Below are 20,793 nucleotides of genomic sequence, written 5' to 3' on the forward strand. Positions count from 1 at the left end.
GGTGCTATGGGAACAGCAGTCAAGAGGATGCCCACCTGCAAAGACAGTGTGATCTACCATTTGGATTATGGTGCTTACAAATACCACAGCTGTATCACAGGGGCATCTCTGCTCTCTAGGTGTTGTATGGAAGCAGTGCTAGTGAAACAGGAAGAGACGGCATGATGAAAGGTGACAGTTTGATTTTAAGCCCCCATAATTCCCACTCACTTTGACTAGCTTCTGATGTGCTCCTCACAGAAGAATCTTGGGATACAACAAAAAGCCTGAGGCATATTTGCCCAAAGTGCTGAGTGATTGCTGCACACTAAGTCCCTATGTGGGAGTCATTAACATGCAAAATTCAAAAGCATCTGGCTCAAGAATACAGCTATTTCAGTCAGATAACGCTGTCTTGCATTGTCTACCCAAATTGTTATAAAGTTCCTTAAATCTTCAAATAGCTGTCCTAAAGCTTAAACTGTTTACATTTCTGTGGGTGTGTAGTTTTGATAATAGCCCTCATTGCCAAGATGACACTGATCTCATGCTCTGTTTAACTATTGATATAGCATACCTGTATTCAACAAGTATATCATACCATGTTGAATAAATTCAGAAGGTATTATGTGACTCGTTACAGGATAATTCTCTAACATCCCAACACTACTATTATTCACTTAAGACGTCTATGCCTTCTAGTCTGAAACCTGTTAATGGTCATCCTTCTCTGTCCTCCCCTCCATTTCACAACCCCATGCAACAAGCAAAACACAAACTTTGTATCTCAAGAATTTTAATAGCACTGGCCAATTGAGAATAAAAACAAGTAGAAATAAAGTAACAGTAAAGGCAAAAAATATCAAGATAACATAGGATGTCTTCATTCCTGCTAATTAAATGAGGTAGCAAGCTGACTAACTTATGGGGCTGAATTTTTATTTTTAATAATTTCTTAACAGCAGAGAATAATTTTTGCAGACTTATTAAGAAAGCTGCTTTCAGATGAAATATGTAAGCAGAGAGGAAGGAAAAAAATAACCATCAGGTAGCTTTGAAGCCAATGTTTGCTTTCTACTTGGACTGATGCCAAATTAAGATAATTCTGCTTAAATTCAATGTTCAAACAAGCAGAATGCTCCTCTGCTGAAGATGGGTTGTATTGCTGTAACTTAGGAAAAACTTGCCCCAGGAATCTGATTAGAGCAATAATTTATATGGCTGCACATGGAATGTAGGCAAGACAATCAAAAGTGAAGATCTGCCAGTGAATCAGTTTATAGCTAGTCCACTGTCTTTGATTACATGATAGATGCCTGCAGAACTATTTGGCCTCCCAACAGATGCAGTTTAGACTGCATCAGTGCCCAGTGATCCCAACCAGGATCCAGGTATTATTGTTGCAGTTAGCGCTAGTTTAGGCATCAATCCAAATCCTACCAAATTCACTTAGAACTTCTCTTCTGACTTCAATGCCAGTTAGAACAAGCATTAACTTGGCAAATAATTATCCCAAAATAAAATGAAGAATTAGTGAGACCAAAATTCCTGATCACTGTCCATAACTGTACTAAAGTAAAAAGATGTTCTATTTCTTTTGCTTTCATATCACTTGAAACATTTAAAGTGCAGTTTAGGAATATTTCTGGAAGCAGAAGTCTGCAGTTTGAAGGTAACTTTTCCACTTAAAAGATAATTCATTATTAAAAACAGGTCTGTACCATCGTCAGTAACCAAAAAAAGCTATAAAAATAGAGATTTGAAAATAGACTGAATTCACATGTACCAGGTACCATTTCTAGTGTAAAATTGGTTTAGTTTATGAAAAATATCTTTCCTTAAAAAAAGCATAGGCTTACAGTTATTGTCATTAAGACGACCTACAGAATTCCTTCAGTACCTATTAAACATTATACTCTAGGCTTTTTGACAGGTGGGTCCTGCAGGCTGAACTTAGGAATTTCACATGAAGAAGCAAAAGGTATTCTTTTGGCTGACACCTTCTTCCCTATTGTTTCAATCTGAAAGAGAAAACACATTTAACAAGTGAGTGTGGCAAGCTAACAGCATCACATCAGCCTATGAGGAATCTACAGATTAAATCCAAGACCGTGACTACATTTCATGAACACTAGAATAATACAAGCCACAAAGCACAGTGTTCCCAGGGACAGTTTCTGGGATTGGAGTTAAAGAGGTGTGGTGTTTTTTTTGGTTTTGGGTTTTTTTGTTTGTTTGGTTTTTTTGGGTTTTTTTTTTTTTTGTTTGTTTGTTTTTTTTTTTTTACAAACAGCCTTTCACTGGTGCCTAGCTTACCTATTTAAAGCCGCATCTTTCTAATTTGAACATTCACATGCCTCAGCTTCCATAGGACTATCAGAACAAATATCAAAATGTTTCAGGGTATTCAGAAAATGTGGGTTCAGCCTCCTTTGTCTAAAAATTTATACCCAGTAAATTAGGATAGAAGCTTTTTCCCCTCCTTAATGCAGTGGGTTGCTTTTGAGACAACTCTGAAAGGCTAAAGGCAGCCAAATCTATATAAGAGAAAGCATGTAAAAAAGCTAACACACACATAAGCCAGGTACTGCAAAATTCAAAGAGTGAGACAGGTTCCCCTAATTTCTAGATCAGACTAATGTAAATCACTAAGGATAGAGCCAAACAGTTCAGACACCCAGTAAATAAGGACAGCTAGAGCTTTCCTCTTGAGCAAGTAGTGCAGGTCAGATGCAAAGCACCAAAAGACAAGATCATAGAAGGAAATACTTCAACTACTTTGAATTTAATGGAAATTTGATTAATGTATTCTAGACAGACATTTGAGATAACTCTGAAAAGAGTTGTTAAACAGTCATGTGAGCTGTATGTACCATATTCGCCCATAACAGCTTCAATTGACTGATTAAATCAATTTATACAAGCCTCTTCACGAACAGTGAGAATAACTGTGTGTAGTTTAACCAGGGGAAAAATATCAAGAGAGAAAGCCTATAGCCATTATGCAAGTAATCACAGTACTCAGGAGTACAAAGAAAGAAACACAACTGAAACATGCACCTGATCTGGCTTGTAGATTTCATTCTGATTTTGTCTGACTGAGTTGCTTCATCAGATTATTCAGGGATTTAGCAATTTTAGTATCAGTCAAATTCTGTCTATGCTAGAAGTGCTTCAAGGCATACTTATGCTGCTGAATGTTGATGGCATAGTCTGATGTAGCTTGGATTTTAACAGAGCATCAGACTATGAAAATAGTAAGGTAATGGAGGAAGACAGCACTAGTGAAGAGACTTAAGTACAGATGTGTTTAGACTTAAATCCTCACCTGAACAGGTTTTTTCCCCTTGCTACTCAGTCATTGCAGAAAGAGAGCAAGAAGGAAGAGAGCAGAAGGAAAGAAATGTAAGAAGCAGCATCACCCAGATGATTACCTGGAAGCCAATGACTTGTAACTCATTGTGAAGATCATCTAGAACTCTCCTACCATCAAAGATAAATGCAGGCTTCAGCATCTTCTTATGAATACGTTCATAATCCAAATCCTGTAAAGGGCAATCAAAGCAAATAGAATAAATAAGTAGCATAACACTCCCTCTTTTTTACTTTAGTTTAAATTGAAGATAACATTTACCTTAAACATGTCCCATTCAGTGCAAATCACAAGAGCATGAGCTCCATCACAGGCTTCATAGGGATCTTTACTGATAGTGACCAACCGAGACACTACAGAAGGAAAATAAGGTTTTATTCTGCACACATCTTTAGCATCAATCTAGTACACTCCTGGCAAATGAGTCTCCTTCCTTGCCCTACACAAACAAGGAGTTTCAAGTCACTCACCTAGAGATGTTTTCTATCAAAACATTTGTCACTTTGATTTCACTTATTTAAATGAAAGCAGCTTGTACCTGGTATCTGAACAGAGTCAGAGCACTTAAATGTTTAAGTTAAGTATTCAAGTTTGATTTAAACAGTCAAGCACCTCTAGAATTAGAAGTTACTATGGAGTGTTCAAATGCCAACTCTCACAAAGGTCATTGCCTGTACAATTGCAGCACACCACAGTTGCTATTTAACACTCAGCTCCCACTAGAGAAGATACACATGGCTCACTAGTGGCTGCCTTCATCCTTTGACTGCTTCAGCAGCTGCCTAGAGGCAACCCTCCCCTTCACCTCTAATTCAAGGGCATGTCAAATAATGTACACCCTTCACTCTTCTTCATCACAGCTCATTTTCCTCACCTCTAGAAGCCTGATCTATCCTCCTCCCCCATCCATCCATCATCTCCATTCTCCCCCTCCCCAATAAGGAAAGAAAACAAAAATCCCAAATACCCCCTGCTTCTCTCCAAGAAATTTCTAGTCATAGATGATTACTTTAAAGTCTTCCTGAATTTAAGGGAACAAATGAATTTGGAAGTGATATGGGGGAAGGGAAAATGCTCTACAGTGAATTCCGGAATTATTTCTTTATTCCTACTTTAGATATGCAAGCAAGAACTAAGGCAAGATAGAACTCAGGACACAAAGGAGCTGACAGAACAATACTAGTCTCTCCTACTTCTAGGCATTGTTCTTTCTCTTAATTATGCAGAGAGAAAATTTTTTGCACGTATTCAAATGAATATTTAGCAAAAGAAAAATATACAATAGTACAGAATTAGCATTTATCTATAAAAGCTATGAGGAAAGGGGGAAGAGTTACAGTAATCCTCCGTGCTATGACAATCTTCTAGTAAGTGTAACAACAGCACATCATTACCATGGTGAAAATGTGAAAATGAATTTATAGTATTTAAACAGACCTTGTGTATTTTGAGAATAAGCTTTACATGACCATTCTTACCTTGGTTATCTTCTGAGACACCTGGATGTGAGAGATCCAGGATGATTTGTTCCTTAGGTACTTTAGGATCATAGATATGGAGCCTTGCTCCTTCATCCATTAAATACTTGCTAATGTAGATACTGGAGGACTCTCTAGGGAAGTGAATCAATCCGTTAAAGAACCAGATGGCATGTTTTAAGTAATGAAAGTCTTCATGTCATTATATGCAATGCCAGAGCTTTTATACCAGTTTTACATTAAACATCTTAGTGGTAATCCATGCCAGCAGCAAACTTGGAATCTTGAGGGACACCAAGGAGAGTACAAGTTTACACCTCTTTTGCTGAATCATGCAAGAGAGAGATACTAAGCCCCAGGACTCCTATTGACTATAATTAACAAGGTATCAAGCTTATAAGCATTCCCCACAAACTGCAGCTGGACAGAGTTGTATCAAGTTTGAGCTTTACAGGAAAACAAGATTAACCGCCTTTGGGAAACAAAGCTGAAGCTTTGTCTTCACATAGCAATTTAGAACCAGTTGCAAAAATGTTTGTGTTCTTTTCTGTGGAGAATGGAAGGATTCTGTCAAAATCTAGTTTTGCTTATGCAAGTTAATAAAGACTAGTTATCTGCTCTAGCTTCTGAATGATTCAGGTATGTTATAGAGGTCAAGAATCAATTGTTTCACCCATTCAAAAAAGACTAATCCTTGTTACAAACCAATTCAGTCACAAGAGGTTAAGGGTACCATATCTGATCTCTTTTTATTAATGCAATTCAGTTGAGGGTTTAGCTGCATAGCTGGTGACAAGTGTAGGGAATCCACATTAGTAAACTGAATTCGCTTTCTTACCTTGTGTCCCCAGTATCCTTTTTGAATGCAAACCCTAAAATAGCAATCTTCTTATCAGTGACAGTATTGAACAAGCTGTCAATAATGCGGGAAGCAAATCTTCTTCTCTGATAATCATTCATGTCTATTACCTGAAATTATATAAAACATGGTGGTACAGAAGGGAGCCATTTTAAACTATTAACAATCAAGCCAAGCTACCCACACATAAGTTTAATAGAGACTTAAAGTGAAAGCTAAGTATTTTTACTCAGTATAAGTAATCCAAAGATAAATGTAGTTAATTTATCCAATTCTGAGACAAATCCTATCTTAATCTGTGACTGTAGATGCATACACACACATACTATCATGCATTATCCAGTTCAAAGGCTAGGATTTTTTCAGATTACTTTTTTTAAATCTAAACTTATTGTATTCTAGGCAGAAACATGGAAAGCAATTTCAGTGTTAGAGCACTTGATGTCACATGGACATCCCATTGCCAGACCTATACTTCCTTACATGCCATGTATAACAACTGTGAGAACATTTTTAGCCTTTTTAATCCACACCAACAGATTTCAATACACAACCTAGCGTGGTTAAACCAGATTAAGTGCCTCACTTTTGTTATTGCATGAAAGGGTTCACTCACTCTAATTGTTCCTGTACTTTCCTCCAGCCTGCTTCATACTTTGATCTCCAGCCCTTAACACACAGAGGACACTGGACCACTAGTAGAATAGTAAAGGTAGGTTTCCCCCCACCTAGTCCGTGTTCAATGAGGACTGGAAAGAACTACACTTCCCTCTCGGTTCTGAGACTTTCAACCCAAATCAAGAATTAACAGCAGCAGCCTATGAAACTTAAGGTATAAACTATACAGCAGAAGGATATTGGTGAACCAGATTTATTTGAGAAAAGAAATAAAAGCAGTGATATTTATACAATCCAACAGGGTGAAAACAGGTGGGAACAAAGGTAACAGTTGACAGGCTAAGAGGGACACCTTTCTGTAGGTATGTTTTCAAGGAATGAAAATTTCAGTATTAGAGAGCCCTATCCTCCCTAAAGACCAGAAAGAAAAAAAGTTAGGATTCTAGGGCTGCTCTGATCAGCATATCCTCCAGAATTTGCATCCTGTCCTCAGACTTGTCTGAGGTCTCCAGTGTGCATGCACAGGGATGAGCTGCTGACAGTGCAGTGCTCATGCCACAAAGAAGGGGTTCACACAGTTGCTTATATAGGTGCATGTGTGTGTGCATTACATGACTTGACCAGTGTGGGCTGGGTCAGATAGACCTCTGCAAGATGACAGTGCTCTGAGGAAGCAGGAGGTGCAGGTAAGGGGTTGCACTACATGAAGAGAACACTCTTTACCTTATCCTAACTCTGCAGCAGCTGTTCTTACTATCTCATTTCTCCACAGTTTAAGTCATATAGAAACAGTGCAAAGAGTTGTTCTTAAAACAGAATAAGAGAGCATAAAAGCATTAAAAGCACTTTAAACTAGTTTGTTTACATTAACAATGCAACGTTTTAGGCTTTTGTTAAATAAAAAAACACCTCCACACAGAGCAAAGTGTGAGTGTTCCTATGTCTTTGGGTTGCCAAGATACCAAGTAGATTGCATTTTGAGAAAGACCCTTGTGATCTCAAAAGACAGAGTTAAACCAATTGTCTCTTTCAAGACAGTATTAGTTTTCCCTATTCATGAGATTATCATTGAGGTAACATGGTTAGTTCCTGCAGCTCCTGTTGCTCCAGGGATTGCCTATTGTCTGCTTACATCTTACACTGATTAAAAGCAGTGGTTCTTGAAGCAAATATCAGAATCTAGGGCTCCTTTGCTTTCCTACTGTGCCAATGCATTCAAGTCCAACACTGAACCAAACCTCTCCTGGATGCTTGCACAAGGTTCAGGCAGTATGTTAGTCTCAGCTTCACTGATGGGATTGCAAGCCTCTCCACCATGGACTAGACCATCCTAATGAAGTGCACTTTTTAAGGAAGATGTCAATCTCAACCTCTTCAGAGGCAGACAGCATAAATCCCATGTCTTCCTTGTCCCAAGCAACTGATGTAGAGTTATAGTTGCAAGAAAGTAACTAGGCTGCTGACTAGTTACTTGCTGGAGGTTAAACTATCTGAACAGGATGTAGAAAGCCATTGGACATCACAGATAGTGTAAGAAGCTGACAAAAGTCAGATAACTGAGTTTTACAGGTGGTTAAGGAGGAGTTATTAGTGAGATCCAGCCAAGCTTCAGATAATTGGAAGGGAATATTAGGGACCTTTTGGGGAATAGAAACTTGCAAAGCCGACAGAGCCTAGATAACCCCATCAACAATACCACGTCGCCATGACGACGTCAGTAATGGTGTAACAAATACTGGACTTCAGTATGGATGTGGCACAACTGACTATGTTGAATGATGAAAAAGTAATTATGGGCAGGATGTTTATTTGGCAGCAAACTAGGATGGAAAAAAGTGAGGGTGGGAAAAAGGCTAGCCAAAAGGAAGATTGAAAAACAAGGAAAGCTTCTAATAGGGTAAGCAAATCATGCACTTGGCATTCTGGGGGCATCTGCTAGGCAGCCTTGTACTTGATCACCGCAGCCTAAATCAGGACAATAAACTAAAGCTGCTCTTCTGACCATACCACACATGTCAAAGCTGCTTTCTCAGTCAGGACTGGAAAGAGGGGTGAGGTGCTTTCACTGGTTAACAGGGAAACTCTTGATAGTACAGACTGAGCATCCTGGTACTGCTGTGTTGGTGCTAGGCCCAAGAGCATCCACATCTTCCCAACCATTCCTAACATTAACCAGAAAACAGCAGCAACCATGTTTATTTAAAAGAATAGCAAGGTCTGCTGAGTTCCTTCAGAAAAAGAACGGTAAAAGTAGAACCTGAGGAAAAGACCATAAGCTCCGAATTCAAAGTAGACAGAGATAACCAAGTGCAAGAGGAAGACAGGAGTCCAGACATGCTTGCACTTCACATTTTCTACTGCTACTTCTAGAAAACTTCCCAATCCATTTGATCCAGACAATTTAATTCACCCCAAAAAAGCCTAAGCACCCACAAGTATTGAATGCCAGTGTTAGGCTGAGGGCCCTAAAATGTAAGGATGATCAGCATTAAGGTATCTGCTCCTTAAAGCTGAAACACAGATTATGTGTGGACAACACTCAAAAGCTCAGTGCCTGAAAGCTGAATGCTGAAGAAACACCACTCCCTAAAAAACCAAACAAACAGTGAAGAACTTGTACCTGTTGCCAATAGCGGGCTACTTCAGGTAAGTTCAGCGCTTCACAGAGGTACACTAAATTCAAGACATCCTTCTGAAAACAGCTCCCTCCAAACCCTGAAAGAGAAAATGGTTATTTTACAGGTAACTAAGGTACTAGTCTAACCCAATCTTTGGAACCAAGTAGGTTTTGGCAATCATTGACATAGTCAGCATTATAATTTTCCCCAGTATTTCACTGCTAGCAAATGAAAACCTTAGAATCTCTCAAAATTCAATTCCTGGACCTACTTATTTTGTCAGTTACAGAAGCCCTAAAATCTGCTTCAGGTCCCACTGAAGTCAATGTAAGTTTTAACCCAGTCTCAGGGAAACATATCATAAGATAGCCCCTAGTGTTTTTATTATTATAAGTGGGTGGACAAGCTGCTGGATTTGCTCTCCCCCTACCTAGAAATTTTGATGAATATTTCTCAGAACAAGTATGTTAAGATTAGGTTCCTTCCTCCCCTACCTGCAAAGGGATATCTAATCATTGCCAAGAACCAAAGATCACCACAGCTAAGGGAGAACTGAGACAATTAATAGAAGGATCCTTGACCCCTAAAACTTTGCTCAGCAGAGTCCCAGAAGCAATACATTGTAGAATAGACTATTTCAGTTGGAAAGGACCTACAACGATCACCTAGTCCAACTGCCTGACCAAAAGTTAAAGCATCTTATTAAGGGCATTGTCCAAATGCCTCTTAAACACTGACAGGCATGGGACATCAGCCACCTCTCTAGGAAGCCTGTTCCAGCATTTGACCACCTTCTCGGTAAAGAAGTGTTTCCTAATGTCCAGTTTAAGACTCCCCTGGCGCAGCTCTGAACCATTCCCACGCATCCCATCACTGGATACCAGGGAGGAAGGATCAGCACCTCCCTCTCCACTTCTCCTCCTCAGGAAGCTGTAGAGAGCGATGAGGTCACCCCTCAGCCTCCTTTTCTCCAAACTAGACAAGCCCAAAGTCCTTAGCTGCTCCTCACAGGACATCCCTTCCAGCCCTTTCACCAGCTTTGTTGCCCTTACTCTGGGTGCATTCAAGGACCTTCACATCCTTCTTAAATTGTGGGGCCCAGAACTGCCCACAGTATTGAAGGTGAGGTTGCAACAACGCTGAATATAGCAAAGGAATTTTCGCAGGAATTATAAGCTAATAGGAATTTTGATAATATATTTGCTATCTACTTTTCACTCTTGCATAGACCCTAGGAGAGGTTATACTTAATAAGGTTAAAGTCACACTTTCTCTTTCTAGCATGAAGACTGTAGCCATACAAACAGGCTTCAGTTTTGTTCTACAGGTTTGAAAGTTTGTTGTACTGATCACCACTTTATCACATCTTACTCTCTAGTAAATCTAAACAACTGAATTCATCCTACAAATTAGAAGCTGTCATCACACATTCTGAACTAGATGTGTCCCCTTCCTCAGGCTGCTGGCAGCAACTCCCGAACAAAATTGCAGCACTTGCAATTGGGAAGACATCTTGGAGAGCACTATCATCAGAATCACAGAATCGCTAAGGTTGGAAAAGACCTGTAAGATCATCAAGTCCAACCATCAACCAACACCACCATGACCACTAAACCATGCACCACAATGCCATGTCCACATGTTCCTTGAACACCTCCAGGGATGGTGACTCCACCACCTCCCTGGGCAGTCTGTTCCAATGCTTCAACACTCTCTCAGTGAAGAAATTTTTCCTAATATCCAGCCTGAACCTGCCCTGGCACAATTGGAGGCCATTTCCTCTTGTCCTGTCGCTAGTCACTTGGGAGAAGAGACCAACACCCACCTCTCTGCAACCCCCTTTCAGGTAATTGTAGAGAGCAATAAGGTCTCCCCGCAGCCTCCTCTTCTCCAGGCTAAACAACCCCAGCTCCCTCAGCCGCTCCTCACCAGACTTGTGTTCCAGACCCCTCACCAGCTTCGTTGCCCTTCTCTGGACACGCTCCAGCACCTCAATGTCTTTCTTGTAGTGAGGGGCCCAAAACTGAACATAGTATTTGAGGTGCAGCCTCACCAGTGCTGAGTACAGAGGCATGATCACCTCCCTGCTCCCGCTGGCCACACTGTTTCTGATACAGGCCAAGATGCCATTGGCCTTCTTGGCCACCTGGGCACACTGCTGGCTCATATTCAGGCAGCTGTCAACCAACACCCCCAGGTCCTTTTCTGCGGGGGAGCTTTCCAGCCACTTGTCCCCAATCCTGTAGCGTTGCATGGGGTTGTTGCGACCCAAGTGCAGGACCCGGCACTTGGCCTTGTTGAACCTCATACAGTTGATCAGTGATGCTTCAGAAAAATAAAGCTGCAACTTTTCTTTCCAGTGTCCCAGGCAGGATAAGCCATGCACTCTGAACTCTTGGGTTTCAGATTGCCAGGGTCTAGAGCAACCTCAGTCCTAGACATTTTGCCAGAAAAACTGATTTATGCTAGTATTCGACAGCAGCATTTTCACACACTCATGCTGTAGAGGAGTACCAGATCATTTACTTCAAAACACTACTAGTAGACCTATTGCACTATTAAACAGAAGGTCAGAAGAAAAAATGATTTTTTGTTTACCAACACTGGCTTTGAGAAACTTATTTCCAATTCTTTGGTCTGTTCCAATAGCTCTTGCTACTTCTTCAACATCTGCTCCTGTAGCTTCACACAGAGCACTGATTGAGTTAATGCTGCTGATTCTTTGGGCAAGAAAAGCATTAGCTGCCTGTAAATGAAAAACACAGTAAAGTGAACTTGATTCTTCCAGAAACCCAAAATGCCCACAGACTGAAGGGAGTTACTACTGGAAGGATTATTTTAGTATCTATGTAACTCTGTTGAGATACATTAAACTAGTTATGTTACCATTTTGTATCAATGCCAGTTAATGGTCCTAAGCAAAATAATGTATCACTTAACTCACAAAATATGAAATGTTTTATGATGGTAACCCATTTCTGCAGCACTGGAGGTTTACTCTTTGTAAAAAATAACACAGCAACAGAAGTGAGAAAAGGATTTCAGGGAAAGTTGATATCATCTATTAGTTCAACTGAGATAATTGGAAAAGATTAATATCCTTTGACATACATACTGGTTCCTCCCAGCCTCATCTGTCTTTCCTAGCTGCATCACTCATTGTCAGGGAACTTCTGCTTCTGAACTTTGTGTCACTTACACCCTTTGCTCACTGCAGACAACATCAGTAAGTAATACTAACCAGTTTAGAAAGTTCTGATGACCAGGTATTAGTTGTGAGGATTTTTTCTTTGGGCACCCAGTGCTCATAAACAGCACAAAGAGCACGGACAGCTTTCTGTCCCTCTGGAGAATCATCTCCACCAATAAGCACTCTGTCTGGGTTCTTCAGGTCCTTGATGGCTGTTCCTTCTGCGAGGAACTCTGGGTTAGACAGCACCTACAGGCACAAAAACAAAGAACTACAGATAAAAGCCAAAAGCAACAACCAGCCTTTAAATACAGCTCAAAGATTATGCTTACCTGCAAATCCAAGTTAGGCTTAGTATTAGCATCAAATATTCGACGAATGCTCTCTGCAGCACGTACTGGAACTGTGCTTTTCTCAGTGACAATTTTATAGCCATTTGAATTTTGTACAATTCGTCTAGCACAAGCTTCAATGTATTTCAGATCAGCCGCTCGGCCTTTTCCCATCCCATAGGTCTTTGTCGGAGTGTTAACCTAGTTGCAAATACATAGAACGTGAAGAAATGTTACAGGTCTCAACACAGGAGGTACTGACGAGGTGAAATTGTTAAGAATGACAGATACTTTCCTTCCCAGAGTCCAGCTTGCTTCTACACCAGAATTATTCTAGTTACCATATCAGACGAACAGATATTAGCTTTCTCAATCACCCATTTTTGTCTTCTAAAGAAAGCTCATTGGCCTCTATTCAAACAGAATTTAAACAAGAACAATTCATAGCAGCTCTGCAGGCTGCAGTGAAACTTAGCCCTTATTCTGGACACACCAGTAATTTCTTCATGATTACAGCCAGGCACCTTTTGTTTCCTGTTCTACATTAGGAGTGCAAAAATTCATGTTCTAACAATCTTGCAGCTAGTGAGGCAATTATGGTTTAAACTCACTTTGCAGTGAAACTTAAGTGTAGAGCTGCTGAAAATTGCTACACAGAAAAGGCAACATGAGGGAAAACACGTCATTTAGATTAGGACAGAGGGTCCTTTTCATTACAAACTGAAAGAAGAAATGGCAACCACATGTAAAACACAACAGCATGTTTTAAGCCAAGGACAGGTGGCAATGTATGGGCTGTATTAGTGGCAGTCATCCAGCTGTAGCATTCATTTTAGACTTAATGAATGGAGAAAAATACTATCAGAAAGAGAGCTCTGTACTGAGGTGCCCTAACAGAGAAGAGGTCTCAAGAAAAGAGGACTTAAGTAACAAAAATAACTCAACTGTGGCCTACCAAGATGAATACCTATCAGTTCTGGATCCTATTCCTAGTGGTGTCAACAGCTTAGAAATATTAAAAGCTAGAAAATATTAAAGCCAGCCCCTCTTCCATTAATACACTGTTTTTTAAAAGCTTCTAGAAGTAAGTTACCTTTGTAACCCAGTAATCAGTATATGACTTTGCATCCCTACCTAGGAACCGTATCAATATTATTAAATTCTCATAGATTTCAGTAGTACACTGCAATGACAGATCTGCACTATATTCTGCTCTAAGACCCTATACATCTAACCAAGCTAAATATCAACATTATCATTTTGACTCATAGCCAGCAGAACATCTGACAAACAAACAGGCTCTAAGAAACAGATAAAAATAAAATAAAAAGCTTATTTAACACTTTTCCCACAGTACACAGAAAGACAAGGAGAAAACCGTGACACAGTGACATGATACTGGTAACTGAATCTATATGACAAAACAAAGGCCTCTTCCTAACATAAGAGCAACATAATGATCTGATAAGAAAGAAAAAAAAAAAACACCCTGTCCCCCTAAACTTACAGAAATAAATACAAGATCAGCTTCTCTAATGGCATCATCAATACTGGTGGAAAAGAAGAGGTTTCTTCCTCGGCAGGATTCTACCACTTCTTTTAACCCTGGCTGAAAAAGTAGAAAAAAGCGGTTAAGGTTAATGCAATTAGAAGAACAGTAAATTGCATGCACAAACAAACAGCATATCATTTCAGATACAGAAAGACTTTATTTTGCTCAGTGTGGAATGTTTTTAGTCTGCCAGATGTAAAGTAAAGCTTCTGTAGATTTACACAGTGAAAAAAATAAAGCCCTTTCTTATTCAAAACACTCAAAATGCTGTCTGAAAATTTTCAGCCATACTGAATTGTTATTTGCACAACCAGATTTTAGGGTCCAGTTATTCTCATGCTCAATTCTATTACAATGAGCAACAATTAAAGAAATACCTGTAGAGTGATGTTAAGTAGATTCAAGAAGTAAAATCTTACAATATTCCCTAGGCTGCAAACAGAAGAGGTGGTCCCATCTCTGCTTTTCCCTCAGCTACACATTCCATGATTTCCCCAACATGAGATCTAAAACTGATTCAGCACAAAAAACCACAAAGAAGTCTTCCACCAAATCAGCAAGCCCAGATCCAGTGAAAGAAAGGCAGCGGAGACACGCAGGAGATAAAGACCACTCCTTTTGGCAACCACTCATGTTTGGACCAGATTAAACTTATCACAGCACCATATCTGCGGCATGGAAGAACCACAGGCACAATTTGATGAGATTCTTTCAAGAGACACATACTATGCTGGAATACTTTCCCTTCCCTTAACACCTCCACATGGACAAGAAGAGCAAGACGCCTTTCATGACACGAGCTATTTGAGTAAGTGCCAGAAAGGCAAAGGTTCACTGGAGGGAGAGAGAAAAACAAAGCAGAAGCTTTCTTATGCAAGACATTTTTGCTGTCTCACTTTATACCAAATACCTACTTAAAAGGAAAACAAAGGTCAGCACAGTTAGAATAACATGTGTTACAACCCATCAGATTTTCTAACTATGGTCCTACCAGGATGCAAGTAGGAAGGCAGCCCACTAGACAAAAAATACAAAAAACCTCACTGTGCAATGACTCAATTTTACAACTGCCTGAACTAATTCTTGGCAGTTTTTGTACATTCTTTGTAAGCTAGGGAACACCATTCCAGGAAACAGATGTTGTGAATGTGTTTTTGATTATTTTTTTTAAACATGCCAAGACTAGCTCTACTTTAACTCATTCAGTCTAAGTGTTTATAGAAAACAAAGTACTTGCTTTCATGATCTTTATTCATGTCTCACCTGCTATCTGAGCATTATACACATTTTTCTTCAAATATGTATGACCAAGGAGGTCTATTCATCTTCGCTTAAAGAATCACAGTATAGGTTTGGTTTTAAGAGGGAAAAAACCCCACCTATATTAGTGTTAGAGCACAGACAGGATTCAGAAGACTTCATATAGCAAAAAAGTAACTGTTAGTACTAGGCAACATGCCTTGTCTTTGGTAGCCAAGTGAAGATAATTTTTCACTCCCATTAAAGAAAAGAACCCATCTATAAAAACTGTATTTCTTGAAAGAGTGAAGGAAAGAAAATAGTCCTATTCTTTAAGGGTGAAAAGGAGAGAAAAATAACAAGTGGTAAGAGAAGCAAAATAGAAAAATGCTTTATATATCTTCAAATTACAGTCATTCTGTAATAAAGGAGTGACAGTGCGACATATTTAAAAATAAATTTTCTCTGGCCTAATCTTCTCAGGCCAGATTGGAGGTTCATGGTACCAGTAAATTAGGCACATGACTGTCTCCATCTTACAACAAGGTTAAGATGGGCAGCACAAATTGGATTTTGGCAGTATTCAGAATGGGAATAAAGCTTACCACCCAGTATTACACATTCATATTGTGCTACACCACAGTAGATAATATCTATAACTGAGTAAGAGGACTATGTTATGATTAAACCGGGTCCCAAAAGAAAGTCAGCATGATTTAGCACAATTCACTATATATACACAATTATATTTTTCCTTACTAGACCCTTCAGGTATAATCCATATATAATCCTTAAATACCTGCCTGCACTAGACATATTATTTCCAAAATCTGGTTTAATGAGCAGGAGTGACAAGCAGCTGTTCCAGAATACTCTTTTTGAAGGACATCACTGTGCTATACTTATCAAGCTTCAGAAGTGGGCCATGTGGAAATGCCATGTGGTGGGAGGGAAGCAAATGCAACACTGGCTGGAAGAAGAGACAACAGTGAGACACATTTACCTCATAGATTGGGAGTGTATCTGAATTCCAGGCATTGATTCTGGCCTCATTGACATCCACAACAGTAACTTTGATATTGGGACACATCTGTGCAATAACACTGCAGGTTGGCCCACCAACATAACCAGCGCCAATGCAGCAAATCTTCCTAATTTCAAACATGATTGCTCTAGTAAGAGGAGGAAGAAAAGAAGAATCAGGAGTTACAAATGAAAATACTGGCTAAAAATTAAAGGAAATAAAAGAGAATTAGTGATCTGAGATTTTATTATGCTGCCACAGAGAGAAACATTTTCTTGCAGCTGATCTCTTGAAGTGAACTGCAATTGCTCTCTCCTGCCCGGGAAGGCTTTGGAGCCTGCCCGCTCCAGGAGCGTCAGCACACACAGCCCATTGAGGAAGCGTTTTCTGTGGTCGCTTTGAAGCCTGCCAGCGTAAATACCACCCCCTTAGGCCGAGGAACTGCTGATGCCGCGATAGTAACAGGCATGAGCAGAGACCACTGCTGCAGGCAGCGCACAGGGGGAGGGACCGGCGCAGCCCCACGGCGGGCAGAGCCGCGCCAGGCCGCGCTCGGCCGGGACCCCCGGGCCGGGCCCCCGCCCTGTCCCCGGAGCCCCTCGGCACTGAAAGGCGCCGTCAGCGCGGAGGCCGCAGCCCCCCCCACCCCCATCCCGGGGAGCCCAGTGAAAGGTTTCCGCTGGCCGCGGCGGAGAGCGGCTCCCCAGCCGCAGCCCGGCCCCGCGCTCTGGGGGGCGGCAGCTGGCGGGAAAGGCCGCCGCCGCCCCGGGTAGCCCCCAGGGAAGGCAGCAGGGGAACCCGCGGCCGGCACCGAAGCCGCAGCCCGGAGACTTACTGCGGACGGGTGCGGTCCCGCCCCGCCGCCGCGGATCGAGCTGGAGGGCTGCGTCGAGGATGCTCGGCTTGCTCAGGGCGACACTCCGCTACAAGCGCGGCGGCAGCGGCTATTTAAAGGGCCGCCGCGGGGCTGAGGCGGCTGTTTCATCCCGAGGACGCCGAGCGAGGCCGGCCCCGGCCCCTCCCGGGGGCGGAGGCCGGTGCAGAGCCCGCCCGCCGCCTCTCCGCCCCGCTGCGCCGCCGGCGAATAGGCGCTGGACACCTCAGGCGCCGGCACCGGCTGCGCAGGCCAGGCCCGGCCCCACCGCCGCACGGGCTGCTGAGGGGCCGCAGGGCTCCCGGGCTCGGCTGGGATCTCCACGGCCTGGCGCGGGCCTGGGCCTGGGCGGGCCCGGCCGCAGCGGCTTCCCTCAGCCCTGAGGGAGGGAGAGCGGCGCCTCTCGGGGCGGCGGCGCCCTCAGGCGGGACCACGCCCCCGGCCCCTTCCCCATGGGTCGGTTTGGGGGATTTTACTCCTGGCTCCTTTTGCTTTATTTTGCGGTTTTTTTGCATCACAGCGGCTGGACCGTTGGCCGGTCTCGCTGCCTCTTTCTGGGAGAGGGGTCTAGGCTGTGGCCTGCCCCCCCCCGAGAGCCACTGGAAGAGTCCCCAGACCACCTTGACCCCAGAGACGATGGTGACAGGGACGGCACGGTGGGGAGCGGTACTCCTGCGGCCCCGCCACAAACACTGCCGGTGTCCCCGGGCAGGTCTGGCTTGGTGTGTTAGGCCTGGGCTCCCAGGGGAGGTCAGGTGCCGCCGGTGGGGTAAGGGAGTTCAGCAGGGTCCCTCACTGAACTGTTTCCCTTTTCTCCTGCCTCGGGGTGTTTTTATAAGATAAACTAATTTTGGTGGTCGAATATGCATGTGAATAATTTTCGGTCCTTCAGCTATGCTTACTGTGAAACTCAAAACTCAATGTTCATTCTCTGTCTTGTAGTGCAGCACCATCCCAGCAAAGAGATGTGAATAGAAACCTGGATAGGTAACAGCAAAATACAGCGTTTAAAGTCCAGATTGCAAACATTGCCAGAGTAAGGAAATACAACAAGCTTGTACAACAAGCCCTTGTGATCTCAGCGCTGCTCAGGCATCTGTTGCCTAGTTGTATTTAAGTTCTCAGATACTACTCTTGCCTTTTTATATAAATGTGATATGTTATTAGTATACTTTGTCTGACCTGGAGAGCAGAAAGACTGAGAAATCTGGTACCTTTTCTCCATTGCATTCATGTTCACTTACACTGCACCTCCTAGAAGCTGAGGGTTTGTTGCTGCATCTGCAATGCTGCAGTTATTTATGCTTTTAACAGCTTACAATTTCTCTGTTAAATGTTGTCAAATTAGGTGGATAATATATATATGTCCTTGTTAACAATGCGAATAAAGTATTGCCTTGTTCTTAGATGGCATTTTCATCCATAGATGTTAAAGTATATAAAAAAGAAATTGGAATACTTGTTTCTGTTTTGTATTTTACTCTGGAGGATCTGATCTTTCCCTAGAAGAACCTGTGCCTATTTAAGTGAGTACATACTGTAACTCACTGGTCCTTTAGAAATGGTACTGTAAAATATGTGTGTTTCTACTGAAAGAGCCTACTGAGGTTTGCAATCTCGGTGTGGGATCCTAGCGGAGTCAGTGTGGTTAGCCAAAGAACTGCCTGGCGAAGGTGCAGGGTTCACAGTGTTTATCCAGAAGCAAAAACAAGTATTGCCTTGTCTCATTGCTAATTTGCACAGATGTCTCAATTTTGAACGCGTCCTTTTTTCCAGGGAAGCCTAGGCAAAGCAAATAGAAGCTCAGCGAGCTCTCACTACCGAGTCAGTCTATACCATCATCTTCAAAACCCCTGTCTATCTCCTCAGGTCTCAGTGTAGCCATAAATGCACACATTTGTACTACTAAGAACTTGATCTGGTCCCTCTGTATGTGCCTGATGCTCTCTTGGCAAGGCCAAATCCACTTCAGAACCTTTATGTGGTCCCCCAAGGGTCTTGGTATGGTAAGTGTGCTTAGCATGAGCCTGACAAACAAGGAATGGATTTTCTAAACACAGCAGTGATCACTGTGTGCAAGGCCACATTTATGAGAAGGAGCTGCCTTTGCATGTTGCTCTATGTATGGGTAGTTAGTAGTTCATTAGAGTCAGCTAATACCTCCTAATTACTGCATTTGGTAAGAATGAGGGCAGGAGCTTCAGAGCCTTCCTGGGCTGGGGTGTTCAGGCACACTTATCGCAGGAGAGTGCTGCATCTGGTGTGTTATAAAGAAATACGGGGATCTCATTCTCCACCTGCAACTATGCTAGTTTGCCAAGGAGATAGAAAAGGAATAGTTTTTGGGTCTGGTAATCATGGCCTTTCCCTGGGAGGAGAAAGGTCTGGGTTGTAGTCTATGATTTGAGAGCTGTTTCAAGTGTCTGAATGGTCCTCGGAGCAGGCAATGGACCCCAATCTCTTTTCTCTTAGCAAAGGGCCTTTGTTGATAGACTACACAGTCACACCCCCTGCCTGGGATGTAGATCTCCAATTCTCTTACAGAATGGCACAACTTCCCCAGAAAGAATGACAAGGGCTTCTTTTGTTTCCCTATAGCCTACACTCTGGTGGCGAGGGCACTGCTGTCAGGGGAAAAATGCAGGGCTCAAAGTCACTGGAATGAAAAGGGTAGGGAGCTTGGGTCTCCCCTCTTCTTACTGAATAAATTCTGAATTATTGGGTGGGGTTTTCTTTGTTTTTCTGTTCAGGCAGACCCATCGTTTACCAGTACGTAGAATAAGCAATAAAGCTTATGTAAGGCTTCAGGGCATACCATTAAACCTCCTGAAACACGCTGCTTGGGAAACACAGCCCTGGGCTGCTACAAAGCAGATGAGGCCGGTCCACTGCTGGCCATGTTTTTAAATAAAAGCGTGAGTTCTGCTCCATTTTTTTGAAAGCTCAGTGTAGGCTGTGAATCCTCTTGCAGTGCAGGGTCAGTAACTTAAATAATGCGAGGAATGGGATTTCAGGCCTATGTTTTTCTTTAGCATTGCCAGTTGACTAGAGCAGATGGATCCCTCCTCCAGCCTATTGGCTAGCCTGGACCTCACTCCAAGACAGCCTTTGCTTCCGACTGTGTGGGGAGTTTGTGCATCTAACTCAGGGCTATAGAGTCCCTTCTGGGAGGCAATGCCTAAAAATCAGGTGAGTAAAATGAAGTTTTGCAAAGCTCATTGCTTGCGTGAACGTCAAGTTGTTAATCCTTCCTTCAAATTAGCAAAACAATGTATAAAAATTGAAGCTTGACAAATTCAGGCTCAAGACAGTTGTTTTCTAATAGTGAAGTTAAGTAACCACTGAAACGATTCAGAGATGGTCCATCTCTGGAAAGTTTTTCTAAAAGATATTTTCTAGTGCAAAAAATAAATAATTAATGCAAATCCTATGGACGTCAAAACAGACTTTCACAGTAGTCCAGTTTGGCTTTATCATTTATGAGCTTAATAAGTATATTATGCAAGATTTTAAGTAAAATACCCCCTTAACTGGTTGCTGAAAGGTATCTTAGCAGAGCATCCATTCAGTTAAGCAATAGCATCAGTGAAGGATTGCCACTCTCCAAACTAAGTTTCATGCATTCCAGCCTGGGTCAGAAGTCTCCCTACAGGGTTC

The 20,793-nt window shown here is 42.1% G+C and overlaps 1 protein-coding gene across 1 annotated transcript; it reads right to left on the reverse strand.

The window, feature by feature from the left end:
• Positions 1-745: 745 nt before the first annotated feature.
• UGDH (UDP-glucose 6-dehydrogenase) lies at positions 746-17,188 on the reverse strand. Its single transcript, XM_059817644.1, has 12 exons — positions 17,098-17,188; positions 16,242-16,410; positions 13,955-14,056; positions 12,448-12,648; positions 12,167-12,364; positions 11,524-11,671; positions 8,928-9,022; positions 5,669-5,799; positions 4,831-4,964; positions 3,614-3,705; positions 3,414-3,524; positions 746-2,000 (listed from the first exon to the last, which is right to left on the reverse strand). The coding sequence occupies exons 2-12, from the start codon at positions 16,401-16,403 to the stop codon at positions 1,890-1,892; spliced, it is 1,485 nt and encodes a 494-aa protein (XP_059673627.1). The 5' UTR covers positions 16,404-16,410; positions 17,098-17,188; the 3' UTR covers positions 746-1,889.
• Between the last annotated feature and the right edge of the window lie 3,605 nt (positions 17,189-20,793).

Source organism: Gavia stellata, chromosome 5 (genome assembly GCF_030936135.1).
Source record: "Gavia stellata isolate bGavSte3 chromosome 5, bGavSte3.hap2, whole genome shotgun sequence".
NCBI lineage: Eukaryota > Metazoa > Chordata > Aves > Gaviiformes > Gaviidae > Gavia > Gavia stellata.

Coding starts and splice junctions, on each gene's coding strand:
- UGDH (XM_059817644.1), bottom strand. CDS start 16,403: ATGTTTGAAATTAGGAAGATTTGCTGCATTGGCGCTGGTTATGTTGGT. Junction 14,057..16,241: donor ATACACTCCCAATCTATGAG/GTAAATGTGTCT, acceptor CTACTTTTTCAG/CCAGGGTTAAAAGAAGTGGT. Junction 11,672..12,166: donor CATCAGAACTTTCTAAACTG/GTTAGTATTACT, acceptor TTTCATTTACAG/GCAGCTAATGCTTTTCTTGC.